At 43.2% G+C, this 20,154-nt stretch overlaps 1 protein-coding gene across 5 annotated transcripts in view; it reads left to right on the top strand.

Moving 5' to 3' along the window:
* LOC123991379 (lethal(3)malignant brain tumor-like protein 4) overlaps positions 1-20,154 on the top strand; it is a 123,975-nt gene that overhangs the window by 94,537 nt on the left and 9,284 nt on the right. For all 5 annotated transcript variants that reach the window (XM_046292918.1, XM_046292919.1, XM_046292915.1 and 2 more), the window contains exon 18: positions 19,311-19,480. In XM_046292918.1, the coding sequence (XP_046148874.1) occupies positions 19,311-19,480 (170 nt within the window). The remainder of the gene's footprint in view (positions 1-19,310; positions 19,481-20,154) is intronic.

Raw genomic sequence — 20,154 nt, forward strand, 5'->3', positions numbered from 1 at the left:
TCTCTCTCTCTCTCTCTCTCTCTCTCTCTCTCTCTCTCTCTCTCTCTCTCTCTCTCTCTCTCTCTCTCTCTCTCTCTCTCGCCTGCTCTCTTTCGATCTCTCTCGCTCTCTCTATACTGAATAACGAAGAGCAGGTCATATCTCAGTCTCCTAACTGTGCAGGGAAACAGATGGTCCCTATCTGATACTGGCTGGGGAGAGGTGCACCCCAGACACAATCATTTTCTAGCGCCCAAGTGGCCCCCACCTCCCGTGGCCTGCTCACATTTCCCTGTTGCTGTTGAATATGGGCTAAAGCTGCTGCAATCTTTTCTGTCTTCTCACATATCTTTATTTACATATCACGCTGGTATGAAACAGCAGAGCTTTTGAGGCAGTTGGAATTTCAGGGTAGAGGTGAAAGCCTGAATGGATCTTTTTGGGTTGGTTTAGTGCTATGCCATCCACAATAATCCTTGTTTAAATATCAAGTTGGTTTTGATGTCATTGCCAGTCACTGTTGTGAGGACATGTGTGTTATCAGTGGCGAATCGGTGCCATTTGTAATTACCGTTATTTTGGCTTAAGGGGGCAGTAAACAGTCCTGACAGCGTATAATCTGTCTGTTGCCATAGCAGCTGAGGAAGAAGCTGGATGGCCAGCTCGGCCGATAACTAGGGCGAGTCCGTCGCGCCCCTGCCCGCTCACTTCCTACACAGGGTCCTCATGTCTTACCAACTGCTGATTTTGGGGTGGGAAGGGGAGGAGGGCAGAAGGAGGGAGGCAGAGAAGGTTATGCACTGGGTGTGCTTAGTAATGACTAGGCTCTCTGCTGACCTGTATGTGTGTGTGTGTGTGTGTGTGTGTGTGTGTGTGTGTGTGTGTGTGTGTGTGTGTGTGTGTGTGTGTGTGTGTGTGTGTGTGTGTGTGTGTGTGTGTGTGTGTGTGTGTGTGTGTGTGTGTGTGTGTGTGTGTGTGTGTGTGTGTGTGTGTGTGCATGAATGATTGCTCAAGCCCTTTGTGTCTTTGTGGGGGGTTAGTGTGCATGTGCAGTCATTCAGAACAGTTGTTTGTTTTGACATAGTGGCTTATAGAAAATGTAATTGCAGTTTGTAGAGTCTGCTGCCTTGATTTGAATGTTTTATCTGTGTATAGCCAGACTTTTGTACCCAATATCCTCCGTGTCATTAATCCCTATATGGAACATGTCTGTGTCATATTAGGATGTTACAAGATATCATAAATGGCTCCAGTAGATCAGAGTGTATAATGTGGTTGTTACGCTACACTCCAAAACATTTTATTCACCTAAACCAATTTTAAAAACTATTAGCCTCGGTGACACACACCTCCTGAATGTAGTGATAACTATCAGGATAAGGTAAGATCCAGATGCAGACAGTGTCAAAATAACAATGTTTATTACAGCAACAGAGGCAAAGGTACAGGACGACAGGCAGGCTCAGGCAGAGTGGTCAGGGAGGCGGGTTCAGGGTCAGGACAGGCAAGGGTCAAAAACCAAGAGGGTGAGGAAAAAGAGAGGCTGGGAAAAGACTGGAGCTGACAGGACATACGCTAAGCTTTTCAAACAAGAAGAACTGGCAACAGACAAACCAGAAAACACAGGTATTAGTACTTGGGATAATGGGGAAGATGGGCGACACCTGGAGGGGGGTGGAGACCAGCACAAAGACCGGTGAAACAGATCAGGTCGTGACAGATAGTTACGCAATTTAGATTTTTTTTGTCGATTTGAATATATTGTGTGTAAATGTATTCTCGCCCCTCTCTATGGTTCTGTATGGCTCAGTTGGTAAAGCATGGCGTTTGCAATGCCAGGATTGTGGGGTCGATTCCCGGGGCCAAACATACGTAAAATGTATTCACGAATGACTGTAATGGGGCGGCAGTGGTTAAGAGCATTGGGCCAGTAACCAAAACGTCACTGGTTTGAAGGCAGTTAACTCACAATGACAATTGCTCCCCGGTGCCGATGACGTGAATGGCGATTTAAGGCAGACCCCCCAACCCCTCTCTGCTCCAGAGGGAGCAGGCTGACACATCTCTGTTGAATGCATTCAGTTGTACAGGTATCTTCCTTTCACTCTCTCTGCCACTGTCTCTCTGTGCTAAAAGCAGTATCATGTATGGAACACACAGTATCATGTATGGAACACACAGTATCATGTATGGAACACACAGTATCATGTATTGAACAAACAGTATCATGTATGGAACACACAGTATCATGTATGGAACACACAGTATCATGTATGGAACACACAGCCTCCGTGCGCTGGAACAAGTACTCTATAAAAGCCTTTCAGCACTTTTATAAAAGGGTTTTTCATAAAGGGGCTGTACACTAAAACCTTTCAGATAAGAGAGACTGCTCGCACACACACACACACCTACATACAGTATACACACATATCACCGGCCTATCTCACTCACCATCTCCAACAGAGCCGTCTCCAAAGGAACATGTTCAGCATTTTTATTTTATTAGATCCTATTGTCAGTCAAAGGTGACACCCCCCACACTTCCTGCCTCTTTCGCACACTCCAGAGTGATTAGCTCCCTTCTCGTTTGCGGGGAGCGCAAGAGATGATTGAAGGATTGTCCGGGAGCCTCTGGTGGAGCAGAGGGCCCCTATCAGAAGGGCCGCTATCTGACTTCTCTCTGACAAGACTGATGGATCTTATAAAGAGGATCTGTCCATGGATTATCGCACTACAGGGACCTGCGTCTCCCCCAGCATCTGAGGAGACGTTTCACATCATGAAAGACTCAAGTTTTTGGGTAGCACTTAATATTACAAATACTGTTTTCAATGGTATTTATTAACAATACTAAACACAAATATAAAAACAATGATTTTACTGAGTTAATTCATATAAGGAAATCTGTCAATTTAAATAAATAAATTAGGGCCTAATCAAAAGATTTCACATGACTGGGCAGGGTTGACGGCCATGGGTGGGCCTGGGAGGGCTTTGGCCCATCAGAATTGGTTTTCCCCCACAAAAGGGCTTTATTACCAACAGAAATACTCCTCAATTTCATCAGCTGTCCGGGTGGCTGGCCTCAAACGATCCCCCAGGAAATGAGCTGGCGTGGTTACACGTGGTCTGCTGTTGTGAGGCCGGTTGGACATACTGCCAAATTCTCTGAAACGCTGTCGGAGGCAGCTTATGTTAGAGGAATGAACATTACATTTTCTGGCAACAACTCTTGTTGATATTCCTGCAGTCAGCATGCCAATTGCACGCTCCCTCAACTTGAGACATCTGTGGCATTGTGTTTTAGAGTGGCCTTTTATTGTCCCCAGCATAAGGAAGTGTAATGAGCATGCTGTTTAATCAGCTTCTTGATATGCCACACCTGTCAGGTGGGTGGATTATCTTGGCAAATGGGAAATGCTCACTAACAGGGATGTAAACTAATTTGTGCACCAAATTTGATTGAAATAAGCTTTTTATGCCTTTGAAACATTTCTGAGATTTTGTTTTTACTTCATGAAACATGGGACCAAACCTTTACAAATGATGTATATATTTTTGTTCAGTGTAGTAAATGATGTGGTAACAATGGCTACTTTTTAGTACTTTCAACACAATTGGTTCTTCACAATTGGTCTCTGTTTGTTTCATTATGGTGTCTTACGAGGAAAGCAAACATTTAAAAACTTCTCCAAACTTTATATTTGTTTTTGAGTGGCAAATGGTAAACAGGGCACATTTGGAAGAAGAAATATAAAGTCACTGAAAAAATGCAACAGGCTGATTGTAGATTTTTTTGTGGTATGGTAATGTTTTCTCTTCAGCCCCAGAGAAGAAAAATGTCGGACATTTTGTATTGGCATTTCCAGCATTTCCAATTTATACAAATAGCTACCCGGATTTTATTCTTAGTTATATGTACATATCTAATTAAATGACCTCATACCCCTACTCATGGACTCAGTACTGGTACCCCTTCTATATAGCCAAGTTATCCTTACTCATTATGTATCTATTATTACTTCTATTCTTACGAGTTTAACTTTTTTTCTGTGTTTTCTTTCGCTCTGCGTTGTTCACATTTCACTGTTAGTCCACACCTGTTGTTTACGAATCATAATTAATACAATTTTATTTTATTTACACTAAAGCTTCTGTGAAGAATTGTTGATCATCCTTTACCCTCTAGTCTATCCATTCACCTTCCATTTACTAACTTGGGTGTTGATGTAAAGTCTGCTTCCAACTCACACTCTCCAACACATAGATCCCTGAACGCAGCTCACTCTCCAGATCCCAATCACCTGAATTCTGATCACCTGTTCACACACCTGTATGTCATTATCACACACTATTTAGTTCAGATCTTTGCACCCCATCATTGTAAGCATTGTTTGTTTTGTGACACACTTCTATTCGGGAGCTCTGGTTTTCCCATAATTTAATCCTCCCATGTATGACAGTTCTGGCCTGCCTCACTAACGATGCCTTTTGCCTATTCCCTGCCTGTACTTTAGCCTATCGGATTTCCTGTTATCAACCTATTGCCTGAGCTCCCGAATGATGTTACTAGCCTTTTCCCTGCCTGTACTGTTGCCTTTTTTGACCCCCTGTGTATGACCTTCTGCCTGCCCCTGGACCCAGCTACCTGCCTCCTCCTGTGTATGACCTTCTGCCTGCCCCTGGACCCAGCTACCTGCCTCCTCCTGTGTATGACCTTCTGCCTGCCCCTGGACCCAGCTACCTGCCTCCTCCTGTGTATGACCTTCTGCCTGCCCCTGGACCCAGCTACCTACCTCCTCCTGTGGTCCTTTACAAATAAACACCAGCTGCGCCCTGCACTTGAAACCAGCTCTCTGTCTCCCATCATGTTCATTACAGTCAATTGCTCGGTCTGCAGTAATTGTAAACCTCAACATGTCTGCGACATCTTGTTTCACTTCTTTGTGGAGGCTGTCTGCTCCATTCTCCAGTTTAGCCTGCATTTAGCTTAGATAAAAGGTGGAGACAACAATCCCATCAGGCCCTGTCCCCTGCATCAAAGCACAGAACTGAGCCCTCATGTAGAAACCACAGGAATACATTATGCAAATCTACAGGCCACAGAGCAGCCTCAGAATTACAGCCAGCTTGATGTCCTGTGGGGCACGTTTAGTAAAAATGCATCATTATCAACGTTGTCGTCATCATCTCCAGGGATCGAGGGGCTGTGGCTTTCATTTCATCTTGTTTTGTAAGTGCTCTGAGCTGAGGGAGGAAGAACCTGGGTTGCTGTTGAAAGACGTGCTACTGGAACTGGAGTGAAGGAGTAGATAGGAACAGAGTGTGTCACTGTTCTCATCTGACTCCAACTACACAGAAGTGAAATGGCGAGGAAGTCTGCGTTTCCCCCTTACTGTCTGTCAGTCTGTCCAATGGCAGTTACAGCCAAACCCCTGATGGGCTAGCTAGCCCATAATAATCAACACATGTCACAACGATAATATCCATGTCTGTTGAATCCAGTTAACTGATGAGGAACTATCAGCAGAGAGGGTAACGTGTTTAAGATCTGAAATCCCCTTCGTGACTTGGCTGTGACAATGATAAAATGTCTATTTATGATTAGTTATGTCTGGCCCCTGTCCAAAGAACAGTTATCCAAGGTTTAGCTCTGGATCTTGAGTGGGGCAACAAACTGCCAAATGATCCTTTCATTAGCCCTTCTTAATAATGAGTTTCCTCCCCTATTGCCCTCAAAATAGCCTCAATTTGTCAGGGCATGGGGACTCTACAAGGTGTCGAAAGCGTTCCAGAGGAATGCTGGTCCGTGTTGATTCCGAAGGTTCCCACAGTTGTGTCAAGTTGGCTGGATGTCCTTTTGTGTGGTGGACCAATCTTGATACACACGGGAAACTGTTGGGTGTGAAAAACCTAGCAGCCCTGCAGTTCTTGACACATTCAAACCGGTGTGCTTGACACCGACTACCATTCACCTAGATTCACCTAGATTCACCTGGTCAGTCTGCCATGGAAAGAGCAGCTGTTTATTATGTTTTGTACACTCGGTGTATGTAGACTGCATGGTTCTAGCAATAGTAGATCAGAATAGCAGGTCCACTTTTTATTTATTTCACCTTTTATTTAACTAGGCAAGTCAGTTAAGAACAAATTCTTACTTACAATACCTACCCCGGCCAAGCCCTAACCCGGACGACGCTGGGCCATTTGTGCGCCGCCATACGGGACTCCCAATCACAGCCGGTTGTGATACAGCTTGGAATCGAACCAGTGTCTGTAATGATGTTTCTAGCCCTGAGACACAGTGCCTTAGACCGCTGCGCCACTCGGGAGCCCCAATAGCAGATATGTTAACTTGGTTGACTGAGTTTGTAGATGCCCCAATATTCAAATACTCTGTTTCTTGACACATTTTCCTCCCCCCTCAAGCATCCCTCAAATCATTAACGTTCATATCTGTTGTTCAGGGACACCAGTTTTGGGGCTTGTGAAACAAATTTGGTTCAAAAGCGATGTTATTGACAAAGGTAAGCATGCGTCATCAAGTGAATGTCATTTGTTAAAGCACCCAACAGAGTTTTAGTTCATGAGCTGGTGCCTATTAATCAGTGTGTCCATCAATCTCTCCCTTCCCAATGTTTCTTTCTGGGTGTGTTAGTTCCCCAACGCCATCTATCAATTAGTTGTAGGTCAAAGTGAAAGATTCTCAAAGTAGCAACCCATACATTTTGTCTGAAGGATCTCTCAAGTGACATTTGTCACTTTCACTTGACTGGTATTACAGGGCAGGACATTCTTTTTCTGTGCCCTTTTCTCACGTCCTGATCTCGAAATGTCAGTTCTTGATCCAATCAGTTAATGAGTCCATTAATTAGTGCATTAATTTCCCTATTAAGAATTGAGTGAGTATTAAAAGAGAGGAGACTTGACCAGACTGAATCATTCAAAGTCTTGTCACTCCAAATAATATAGGATTTATTTACAACCGTTACCTCGTAAATTATCAACAATGTTCAGAATTATGAATGTTGGAGTTGGCACCATTCAGTACTAATATGCAATTCAGTCATTGTCAAATGAATAAGTAATGTTGGTACCTGGATGTATGATTGCATGTCATTAGGTTTAGTGTCTTAATGCTAACCATGCCCCTCAGCTAGCCACATTTAATTGAATCGCTTCTACTCCTCCTCCATGTTCATTCTTAAACAGATTAACAGTGTTATTCTGTTGATACCTGGCAAGCTATCAACTACACTGGAGGATGATGATGAGACAACGATGTTTTATAGGTGAAGTTATTTTAGTCGTGATCCTATTATATGTCATTCCCTTCCTCGTTTCCTGACTCCTTAGCCAGTTACTATATTTTTGGCGGTAGGCAGCGCCTCAATTTAGATGAATCCTTTGAATAGAAGTTAAGAAAGACGCACATCAAGTAGTCACTGACGGTTCTCATGACCCTCTATAAACTTCCCATGCTGGTTAATACAATGCAGGGGGTTAAAAAAGCCTACGTATCTTGTGAAACAGGGATATTTCTCTTCTCCCACCTGCCGACGAGTCTTTCTGCTAAGCTGAATGATTCATTGTCTTTTCTCAGAACTGCTCATGCATTTTGGAAGCCTTGCCTCAGGCTCTCTGGTAAATATTAATTTAATGACTCAGCAACTCAAGTCAAGTGGTTGTTCATTTAACATATTTAGGGACGGCAACAAAAGGTGGAGAAATCCTTTGATACCCTTTTGTTTTTCTCTATCGTCATGATGAATGAAAGGACAAGGCCTGACAGTAACAGGTTGAAGACTGTGACAAAAAAAACAATAAGGAAAGATTGATCGAGACAAAAGCATTTCAGAGACTGCTGAAAAATGTATGGTGACACCATTCTGAACTGATCAATGCCCCTAGATATATAGCGGGGTCCAAAATTATTCACACAAAGACCATATCCCCAAGACATGCTAACCTCCCCTGTTATTGTTAAAGGTCAGAGGTTAGCATGTCTAGTTTTTAGTTTAGTTGATTTGCACAAATAGACAGTAACAGTAACAGTTTTTCTCTGAGCAATTGAGTTACTAGAAAACAATTTTCTTTGGGCATACAAAATAGCTCAGTATTTTAATTATTGATTTTGTACAGTCATTATAACTCGTCTTTATCTAGGATGTCAATCATTTCAGACCCCAAGGTACACTAGACTCCGAAGTGCTTTTCAGGGCATTTATGGAACGTGATATCCCTGGGGAATTGCTGTGTTGAGGGGATGTGTCACAACTCACTAAGAGTACGTTCTTAAAAGAACCAGTCAGTTCATAATGTACCATGACTACAGATGTCATTTCCAAAAAGCAAGTGGCTAATTGGAAGTGTTCACTCACTATTGCTGTATTTTCATCTTAGATATTTTGTCGAGTCATTAAAAAACATTTTTTAAGTAGATTTCCCAAGCTGATAAATGAGAGCTCAGGTTTTTTTTGTAGGCTATTTAAACTGGATCTGGGCTTGGCACACAAAGGTTTCATCCCACTCAGAAAGGGACTTGTTATGGCTTGTTGAGGGTACATTAAACTCACTTTATTCAGCATTGTAATTGTACAGACGGCCTCATTCAAACAGACAAGTGTACAGATGGTCTCTCTGTTAAGCCAGGTGCAACTTCAAATAGCCCAACGGCTTGAGTCTGTGTTTGCTTTGGGGGAAAAATCAGTGGAAACGTTGACTATAAACTTGCGCAGTCAATCATGTATGTGGGAGTAATTCATATGATGAACTAGGTTTTGAATTTGTCGCTCCATTTAGGAGCTGCCTGCAGGGGCCAAACTGCATGTATCTCCACTGTTGTACAGTCGTGGCCAAAAGTTTTAAGAATGACACACATGTTAGTTTTCACAAAGTTTGCTGCTTAAGTGTCTTTAGATATTGTCAGATGTTACTATGGAATACTGAAGTATAATTACAAGTATTTCATAAGTGTCAAAGGCTTTTATTGACAATTACATGAAGTTGATCCCTGGCATGCTGTCAATTAACCTCTGGGTCACATCCTGACTGATGGCAGCCCATTCTTGCATAGTCAATACTTGGAGTTTGTCAGAATTTGTGGGTTTTTGTTTGTCCACCCGCCTCTTGAGGATTGACCACAAGTTCTCAATGGGATTAAGGTCTGGGGAGTTTCCTGGCCATGGACTCAAAATATCAATGTTTTGTTCCCGAGCCACATTTTGCCTTATGGCAAGGTGCTCCATCATGCTGGAAAAAGCATTGTTTGTCACCAAACTGTTCCTGGATGGTTGGGAGAGGTTGCTCTCTGAGGATGTGTTGGTACCATTCTTTGTACATGGCTGTGTTCTTAGGCAAAATTGTTAGTGAGCCCACTCCCTTGGCTGAGAAGCAACCCCACACATAAATGGTCTCAGGATGCTTTACTGTCAGCATTACACAGGACTGATGGTAGCGCTCACCTTGTCTTCTCCAGGCAAACTTTTTTCCGTACAAATGCACTCACACCTGCCTGCTCCCGTTCCTGAGCAAGCTCTGTACTGGTGGTTCCCCGATCCTGCAGCTGAATCAACTTTAGGAGAAGGTCCTGGCGTTTGCTGGACATTCTTGGGTGCCATGAAGCCTTCTTCACAACAATTGAACCACTCTCCTTGAAGTTCTTGATGATCAGATAAATTGGTGATTTAGGTGCAATCTTACTGGCAGCAATATCCTTGCCTGTGAAGCCCTTTTTGTGCAAAGCAATGATGACGGCACGTGTTTCCTTGCAGGTAACCATGATTGACAGAGGAATAACAATGATTCCAAGCACCACCCTCCTTTTGAAGCTTCCAGTCTGTTATTCGAACTCAATCATCATGACAGAGTGATCTCCAGCCTTGTCCTCGTCAACACTCACACCTGTGTTAACGAGGGAATCACTGACATGATGTCAGCTGGTCCTTTTGTGTTTGGGCTGAAATGCTGTGGAAATATTTGGGGGGATTCAGTTCATTTGCATGGCAAAGAGGGACCTTGCAATTAATTGCAATTCATCTGATCACTCTTCATAACATTCTGGAGTATATGCAAATTGCCATCATACAAATTGTGGCAGCAGACTGTGAAAATTAATATTTGTGTCATTCTCAAAACTTTTAGCCACGACTGTAGGCTGGCCTCGGGCCTTGCAGGCAACCCCACTGAGAGAGTGAGACGAGCACATATTTCAACCTTTTATTTTCCTACCTTCCAGACTTGGACAGAGGACCTGGGTCCAATTCATCAAGTCATCCCCCATTTGCAACAGAGGCCACTTTTAAAGATGGCACTTGGCTGAGGTGATATCTCATTGAGTTAAAACACCCATATCCGTAAAGGATTGCATTTTGAGGATACGCAGCAGTTTGTTGGAAGAAAAGCTGTCGTTTGCTGTCATTCTTGAATACATTTTCTGAAGAAACATTTTTCAGTCAAAATAACTTTGTTTTTTCACTGCTGTGTATAATCATGACGATGTTTGTGTGTGATTCACCATAATACATGTTAGTCATTTAGCAAGCACCGCTCTTATCCAGAGCGGCTTACAGTAGAGTTCATACATTTTCATTATTTTTTCAAACTTTTTTTGTACTGGTCCCCCGTGGGAATCGAACCCACAACCCTGACTTTGCAAGCACCATGCTCTACCAACTTAGCCATACGAAACCTACATAGCCATTCATCGTTGTATTAGCTACTCAGAGTGACCCATTCCCTGGGGAGGCACAGCGTGACTCCTTTGCCTGGGGAGGCACAGCGTCACTCCTTTGCCTGGGGAGGTACAACGTGACTCCTTTGCCTGGGGAGGTACAACGTGACTCCTTTGCCTGGGGAGGTACAACGTGACTCCTTTGCCTGGGGAGGTACAACGTGACTCCTTTGCCTGGGGAGGTACAACGTGACTCCTTTGCCTGGGGAGGCACAGACCTATGCATACAAAAAACAGCCTTGACAAGCCGCCAGTCTCCCGTAGTCTCCCATATAATACGCTGTGACCATTGCCATGGCATTTGTATCCCAGGTCTCTCTGTATGTGCCTGCTAGCAGTGCGGTGGTAGCAAACCTAGGACTCCACTGGTGCTGCCTGGCAGGCTGGCACAAAACGATCCCTCTCTACTATCTCTCTCTCTCTGCCCAGCCTTTAGCAGCTAGACGCAGGGCTCTCCAACCCTGTTCCTGGAGAGCTACCATCCTGTAGGTTTTTACGTCCAACCCAAGTTGTAACTAACCTGATTCAGTTTATCAACCAGCTAATTATTAGAATCGGGTGTGCTAGATTAGGGTTGCACTGTAGCGCTCAGGGTTGGAGAGCCCTGAACTGAACTAGAGTATAGCTGGAGGCCTCGGCCAGCACCACAGTGTGTGTAATATGTGACAGGGCCGTCTCACGGGACCCCAGTACCCAGCTGAGAGGACCCAGCGGGACCCACAGAGGGCGACGGAGCATCTTCACTTCACATACGCGTCTGATCTGCTTCCCCTGAGGAGCATGCAGGGTCACAATGTCCCAGCGGGCCACTCAGAACACACACACACACACACACACACACACACAATGGCTCTCAGACGCTGCTCAACGATGAGTCATGCGCAGCACGATGAGCAGATCTTTTATTTTCAGCTGTGGCTATTATCTCACTATCCTGCTTGTAAAAATTCTGGACACCGATTTGAAGGACAAAATAGCTGAATTTGATGACCTCTGCTTCTTAGTTTGAAGCGTGCTTGTGTTCAGGTCTAGACGAGTAACGTATCTAGATGTGTATAATAGCTCACATAACAACCACAGTACAGGCCACATTACTTTGTTTTCTTTTCTTATAACATTTTATAAACGACCCAGAGGACTACCAATGATGAATCACCTGGAACAGCCAATGACTCGGCAATGAATCTACAGTTGGCAGTGTTTCTTTGTAGAAAAGCAGAAAGATCAATGCTGTTACACAGCGGATGCAGATCCCTTGGGGCTACATGCTGGCCATGGTATATGCAAATAGTTGCATATGTAATATAACGATACTGTCTTCAAAAGCGTTAACGGTTTGCATTGCCTCTCTATATGAGATATCAATATCAGATCATTTCTGGGTAACAAAAACTTACTGTGATTTGTTTTTTGACCATTTTAATTGAAATCAAAACAAAAATAGCAAGTAAGAATTTTGCTTGGACTGTCTAGGAGTGGGGAAAACTAGCTGTTATTGGCAAAGAGGTATGTTTACCACCTGGTGATGTCATCAGGCAGTCCAAAACAATCCCACCAAAACAGGTTGACATTTCAGTCTTTTCTAGCTCTAAAGGGGCATGATTATCATGATTATCTTTTCAGACAAATCATGTTTTTCACTGCACTCTGCCTTTAAGTGGAATCCTCTACGCTAATGGCGTGTCATGTTTCGCGGTGGAGCTTTAAAGTGATTTGGTCGCATCAAATCAAATCAAATGTATTTATATAGCCCTTTGTACATCAGCTGATATCTCAAAGTGCTGTACAGAAACCCAGCCTAAAACCCCAAACAGCAAGCAATGCAGGTATAGAAGCACGGTGGCTAGGAAAAACTCCCTAGAAAGGACAAAACCTAGGAAGAAACCTGGAGAGGAACCAGGCTATGTGGGGTGGCCAGTCCTCTTCTGGCTGTGCCGGGTGGAGATTGTAACAGAACATGGCCAAGATGTTCAAATGTTCATAAATGACCAGCATGGTGAAATAATAATAATCACAGGCAGAACAGTTGAAACTGGAGCAGCAGCACGGCCAGGTGGACTGGGGAGTCATCATGTCAGGAGTCATCATGTCAGGTAGTCCTGAGGCATGGTCCTAGGGCTCAGGTCCTCTGAGAGAGAGAAAGAAAGAAAGAGAGAAAGAGAGAGAGCATACTTAAATTCACACAGGACACCGGATAGGACAGGAGAAGTACTCCAGATATAACAAACTGACCCTAGCCCCCCGACGCATAAACTACTGCAGCATAAATACTGGAGGCTGAGACAGGAGGGGTCAGGAGACACTGTGGCTCCATCCGAGGACACCCCCAGACAGGGCCAAACAGGAAGGATATAACCCCACCCACTTTGCCAAAGCACAGCCCCCACACCACTAGAGGGATACCTTCAACCACCAACTTACCATCCTGAGACAAGGCCGAGTATAGCCCACAGAGTTCTCGACCACGGCACAACCCAAGGGGGGGCGCCAACCCAGACAGGAGGATCACATCTTTGACTCCCTCCTAGGGACGGTATGAAAGAGCCCTAGTAAGCCAGTGACTCAGCCCTGTAATAGGGTTAGAGGCAGAGAATCCCAGTGGAAAGAGGAGCACCCATCATTTGTTATTCATTGTTGCATCATCAGTTTCATATTTAAAGGAAAACAACACAAGAAATGTATTTTTATGAGGTGAGAGTTATTTATTAATGCCAATCTGTATTTGAGGTGCTGCTGTTTGGAGGTCTTCCCTTTGTGCCACGTGAAGACTTTCAACCTTCATTCAACCTTCAGTTATATCACCTTCACATTATTACTTATCATCCGCACATGAGTCTTCAGCGACGCAGCCTTTCAGAACTGTGGTTAAGAGCCCTTTGAATTTTGACTGACAATATGAAGCCACGGACACTGCTGTATATTGGCTAAAGCACATGGCAGAATGGATTCCTCTTCCCTCTCTTCCATTGTAATGACCGATCAGGCCTGTTTTGTGAGCAAGTTGGAGGAGGAGCAGAGATGGATTTAACAGAGATGACTGTGGCATACCTTGGCAGAAAATAGTTATATTTTGTAGTTTGTTTGAAAATACCAACTTTTCAAATACTCAAGGTAGTCAAATGAAGTTTTATATAGTTTCAACTCCATGTCTCAAAAAAACTAATAATATTTGAAGAAACAAAAACTACAACCATTAAATTTGAATTAGTCTAGTACACTGTATATGTACAAAATATCATTGGTTAATTGGTTTGATAGAAATATATTGTGTAGCTCAGATATGATTGTCAAATAGAGTGGAATAGTATAGGAGATTGTATGTTCTCTATTCATTATGTTTCTGTCTTCAACATGCAGTTCCAAATGTAGCCCTGCCATAAGTTGATGGCAGCCAATCCAATAGTTTCAGAAAAGTAGTCACTTCCTGAGATCTGTATTCGAATAGTTTAGAAAAGTATTCACTTCAGAGATCTGTTTTGAAAAGTAGACACTTTCAGAGATCTGTATTCAATTAGTTTTAGTCACCTCCAAAGTTACTATTTGTTCCCCTGGAAAATGAGTTGCTTTCGACAAAGCATAAAACTATAGTTATCCCAGGTCTGGACAGTGATAATTAAACTTCTGTACGTCACTGTATTCTCCTTGAACATGGACATGGGTCAGATGTGGTCCTGAACTGCAGAGGACGTCCCCAACGTCGGTAGACTCCACTGGTCCGTGACATTTTCAAACCGTATGAGCTGAGGATGCAGACTCTTTTTTAGATTTCCCACTTACATTTGAAGATGCAATGGCAGTTTATCATTAACTCCATCACAATTGATTATGCTTACTAATAACCACAGGAATCCATCTAATTTATCATAAGTAACATCAAAGCATTTTCAAAACAAATATCTTATTCTACTAATCGTGATTTAATAGTTCCACTCAAATACACAGTGTGAGGTCAGCGCTATCGTCTCATTAATGCTGCGAAACATTACTAATTGTTCTGGTTTCTACCTGGCGGTGCTGCTACCATCAATCCAGTGACCACAAGAGTGCCTTCATCACTGGGGGCAGGATAGTGGATGTACTTTGTGTGCTTCAATGTGAAACCGGAGGTCTGCTGTTACTGACACGTTAGATTAGATTAGCTTTTGTTAGCTCTAGCGCTAACCCGGCAGTAAGCAAATTGGTTTCTCGGGGTAGGTGTGCAGGTAGTCTGTATACGGTTAAAGTGCATGCAGGCTTTGGTAGCAGCGGTCTGTTTTGTACTGACAGGAGTTTCATGCTCCCTGGGCGATGGAAAAAATGCACGTTTCACCGCCACGGGGGGATTCTCAGAATGTTTTAAGAAGTGTTTGCCAGGAAATCCATTTGTTTTGGTCTGTTAGCGCAGTGTTTGAAGTCCTGGGGCTCGCAGCATTACAGAATCAAACTGCCCTGACTTGTTCACTGGACTCCATAACTCTCGCATTCAGGTGTCGGTAAATCGATCAGGAACACTCAATCATTTAAATAGGTAAATAACTTGACGAGGCTTCACGGTCCTGCTGTCACAGATCATGGGACACCGGTAGAGTGTCAGTCTCCTGACGCGTTGTCAAGCTGTCTGGTATTTCTTATGCAGTCTCACACACACATTATTATTTTGTATTATAATTATTATCACACGGTGGAGTGTCAGTCTCCTGACGCTTTGTCAAGCTGTCTGATATTTCTTGGCAGTAACACACACACACACATTATTAATTTGGATTATTATTATTACACACACGCGTTGAGATGTTTAGTAATGAGGGAGAAGCCATCCCTGGAGCCAGGATGTCTCCCTAGTGAGACACACCATGTCTGCTCTGTCCCCCTGCAGCTCACTGCCTCACTCCTATACCGCCCCAGAAGATGGACACCACCAGACATTAACATATCTCCAGTGCTCCTGTCTGCTGGCTTTCCACACGTTTGAAATTCATCTCTTCTCTCCAGTAACATTTGAGCAAGACGCTTCCTCGGCTATGCCCACAGGGAGAGGGAAAGGGGGGGGGGGAGCTTTAAAAGGCCCTTTATGTTTTTCTCTGCTCTCTCTCTCCCCCCTTAGCCTGAAGGCTGGGAAATCACAGTTTCACTCAGATGGAGGGGTGTGTGTCATTGAAACAAAGCAGACAGATTCAAAACACTGCAACACAGTAAAGCCCCTGCTTTAGATAGAAACATTGCCATGGTAACTACTGTACCGTTGTTAATTTTCTCCTGAGCTTGTTATTTTGATGGAACAAAATAGGGCAGGGTAATTGAATTTGTTTGTCTAAAAATACGTACATAATAATGTTCCCGTTCCTTTCACATCGATTAAAACCTTTTCAGTTTGATCTCTTCTGTCGTCCAATCAAATAGCATGGTGATGGTACGCCTTATTGTTGTATTTGTAGAAAACACAGGGGGAGGATGTTGGTTCTAAAATAGGAGGGTCAAATGCTGTCGGCTGCATACTGCCCATTGTGGTTCCCTGGCTAGATTTCCGCCTCCAAAAGACACATATATTTGTCTTTTTTTAAATTTATTGACAAAAATTATATTTGGCTACATTACAATCTACAGGACAATACATGTTAAAGGTAGACTCAGGGATACGCCATCGATGCAGAAAGTAAACAGCATTGTGGGTAAATTTATGCAACAACTAAGAGCGTTGAAGCGCAATGCTTAACTTCTTTTGCTGTTTTGGTCCCGTAGCTACCATGCTGTAACAGCGTGAAGCGAACCTGTGCACATGCGCAGTACTGTGTGAGAGCCAAGTCTTGCATCTCTCTCATCTCAATGTCTGTGCAGTGCTGCTCGTGGCAACTTCAAATCGCAGTCTCTTATTTCTATTCTGTTTTTGAAATGTACCAAAAAGAACAATAATAATTTATAAAAGTAAAGAAACACAAGACACTTTGTTATCAGTTAAAACATTATAATAAATATTGATTACAATCAAACCTTCTATTTGCATTATAAAAACTTGTGTATAAAATCTGTGTTGTGTTAATCAGCTTCTTGCGGAACTTGATGTGTGTGTTTCAATGAATCACTGGAGAACAATATGTCCTTCTTTGGTAGGTTTTTAAATCAAAAAGTAACATCACTCCTACAGCATATGTTATATTTTACTGTATGTTCACGAGATTCAATTCTCCCTGCAACTTCACCAGACTGCCGCTGTGTTCACTGCTCTGTGACCCTGAACACCAGATTTCATGCTTATTTGATCCGACTGCTATCCGTGGTGCTGAATATCAGATATTGTCACTATTGCACTTGAAAAGGGCTGTAATTTCTTGTGTGGCTCCCTAAACACTTTTTTTTTGTGTTTGTGGGAAAAAAATGTCTCTTCCATTCATAAAGGTTGCAGACCCTGTGCTAAGGTGATCCAATCCGTGTTCCCTGTCTAGTTTCTCGGCCCTATATTTTGTTGTGGCGTAATTGTGCGCTCCCCATTACGGGGCTGTGCCGTGAACATCCTTTCTCTAAGGGCGCTGTACCATGGCACCATGATCAAAGTTGTATGATCAAAGTAGGCCTGTGTTCCTGTAATGACATTAAAGCTTTCTGTGTCGCGCCTGTTTTTTCACAAACAGGAAGGAGGTGATATTCAGACTGTGGCAGGGTTTGTGTCTGTGTCTGCTGTCGGCAGGAAGTCAACTAAATGGAGGGAGCTCTAGAGTTGTTTAATTGACAATAATTGTATACAAAAAAAATGTATTAGGTCTTGTCATCTCAAAATCCACAAATTTAAGTGACTTTATACTGTTATCTTTTTAGAACCTTAAACTGTAATTTATCCATTATCTAACTAAAAAAACAACATCTTAATTGGACAGCACTTCAAATCTATTGCATTGTCTATGCAAGTTATTAGATTGCTTGTAATAATACCAAACAACACCGTAAAATGTAATTGGACGACAGCTTCAAAAGGTACGAGCAGAAAGGCAATAGAAAGGCCATTTTAGTTTCAGACGAGCAGTCGAAAGGATATCTGTTCACATTGTCTGCATGTATTCCAGTTCTCACAGAAATCCCCTCACACTATACCATATGATTGTGTGCAATATAACACTGATGACACACTGATTTCAATCTTAATCTTAATAATCATCTTTAACTATTAAAAACCCTTTAGCGTAGGCTCAAGACTTTAGTTATATTTGGTCACCGGTGCAGCAAACCTAGACAAATGTCACAGTTGACAAGCGTGTCAAACTCATCTCTGCTCCGTTGAGACATTGCTAGGAGACAACTAGAAGAAAAACAGCATGTCCTGTATCTGACCCTGTTCCCGCTGTCAGGACAGACAGACCTGAAACACACATTCACACACCCAGAAACAGAGACACAGAGAGAGACACACACACACACACTCTCTTTCTCCCATACATACGGACACACACACACTCTCTTTCTCCCATACATACGGACACACACACACACACACTCTCTTTCTCCCATACATACTGACACACACACACACACTCTCTTTCTCCCATACATACTGACACACACACACACTCTCTTTCTCCCATACATACTGAGACATACACACACTCTCTTTCTCCCATATATACTGAGACATACACACACTCTCTTTCTCCCATACATACTGAGACATACACACACTCTCTTTCTCCTATATATACTCACACACACACACTCTTCCTCCCATACATACTGAGACACACACACACACTCTCTTTCTCCTATACATACTGAGACACACACACACTCTCGTTCTCCCATACATACTCACACACACACACACACTCGTTCTCCCATACATACTGACACACACACACACACTGACACACAGACCCACTCACACACAAACACACACTCAAAGCTTGCCCTACTTTGTGCTGCCTGCCAAAACTCAGGGTGGATCTTGGTTATAGAAAGGGCATTTTAGCTGGTCTCTTCATCAGTCAGTCATGACAACCATTAGTGCATCCCCTAGTCCACTGGCCTACTAACAACTCAGGAGCACTTCATCCTTATCTACCGCTGTGTGCTACGGATAATGAAGAGAGATGCATCTGCACTGTGCTGTCAAAAGGGACTAAGTAATGGATTATTCCTTTACTCCTCTGATTTGGCACAATGGCATAAGAGTATTAGAAATGTAAGATTATGGGTAGCCTAGTGGTTAGAGTGTTGGTGCCAGTAACCGGAAGGTTGCGAGTTCATATCCCCGAGCTGACAAGGTACAAATCTGTCGTTCTGCCCCTGAACAGGCAGTTAACCCACTGTTCCTAGGCGCTCATTGAAAATAAGAATTTGTTCTTAACTGACTTGCCTGGTTAAATAAAGGTAAAATAAAAAATTGGAAAGGAAGCTGAAAGCGAAATGCTTTGTTTGTTGATACACTGCAAAATCAAAAGGAAAAAATAACTCAAGTCTTAGGCCTGTCGCTTGACTTTACTACTGTGCGTTTTTACATTTGAATAAACACTCTCTCGCTCTCCCTCTGTCTGTCTGTCTGTGAGAAAGAAAGTGATCTCACTCATTCACTAACAGTCACATTGGCAACACATGAATAACATGTTTATCCTCCCTCTCTCTTTCCCCCCTCCAGAGAGCAGTCTGGATAGCCTGCAGCAGGCCCTCCACCAGTCTGTGTTCCTGTCGGCCATGTCGGCTCAACCCGGACGGGACCTACCCCTGTGCTGGGAGCAGCACTGCAAGCTGCTGCCTGGGGTGGCCGGATTGCAGGCCAGCTGCGTGGCCCACTGGACCGTGGATGAGGTGAGAGCACACACACATCCACACGCTCATGCATACAGTTGAAGTCGGAAGTTTACATACATCTTAGACAAATACATTTCAAATCAGTATTTCACAATTCCTGACATTTAATCCTAGTAATAATTCCCCGTCTTAGGTCAGTTAGGATCACCACTTTATAAGAAGAATGTTAAATGACGGAATAATAGTAGACCCAGTGATTTTATTTCAGCTTTTATTTATTTCATCACATTCCCAATTGGTCAGAAGCCCATTCCTCCTGACAGTGCTGGTGTAACTGAGTCAGGTTTATAGGCCTCCTTGCTGAAACAAAATGGAGGGGTGAAGGGATGGGGGGTGATTTTGAGATTCAGCCGATGTCTTACCTTAGTTTGTTTCTTCATCTGGTATTGTATCTTGTATAGGTTATTATAGGCCCTTGTATAGGTTATTATAGGTTATTATAAGCCCTTGTACAGGTATACAAGGTATTGTTGAGTGTGCTGTACAAGTGGCTTGCTGCAGTGTAGAGGATTCTATTTTCCCTTAGTTCACTTATAGAAAACATTATTCCCTTTATATGAACGTTTGGTATGTAACCCAGTTGTCTGTCAGTTGGGTTTATAGGAACCAGTGTCCTCCCTCATGTAAAGTACTGTCCAGTCTGTCTCCTCTCCACACTGTCATTTCTCTTC

The sequence above is a fragment of the Oncorhynchus gorbuscha genome, linkage group LG12, assembly GCF_021184085.1.
Source record: "Oncorhynchus gorbuscha isolate QuinsamMale2020 ecotype Even-year linkage group LG12, OgorEven_v1.0, whole genome shotgun sequence".
Lineage (NCBI taxonomy): Eukaryota > Metazoa > Chordata > Actinopteri > Salmoniformes > Salmonidae > Oncorhynchus > Oncorhynchus gorbuscha.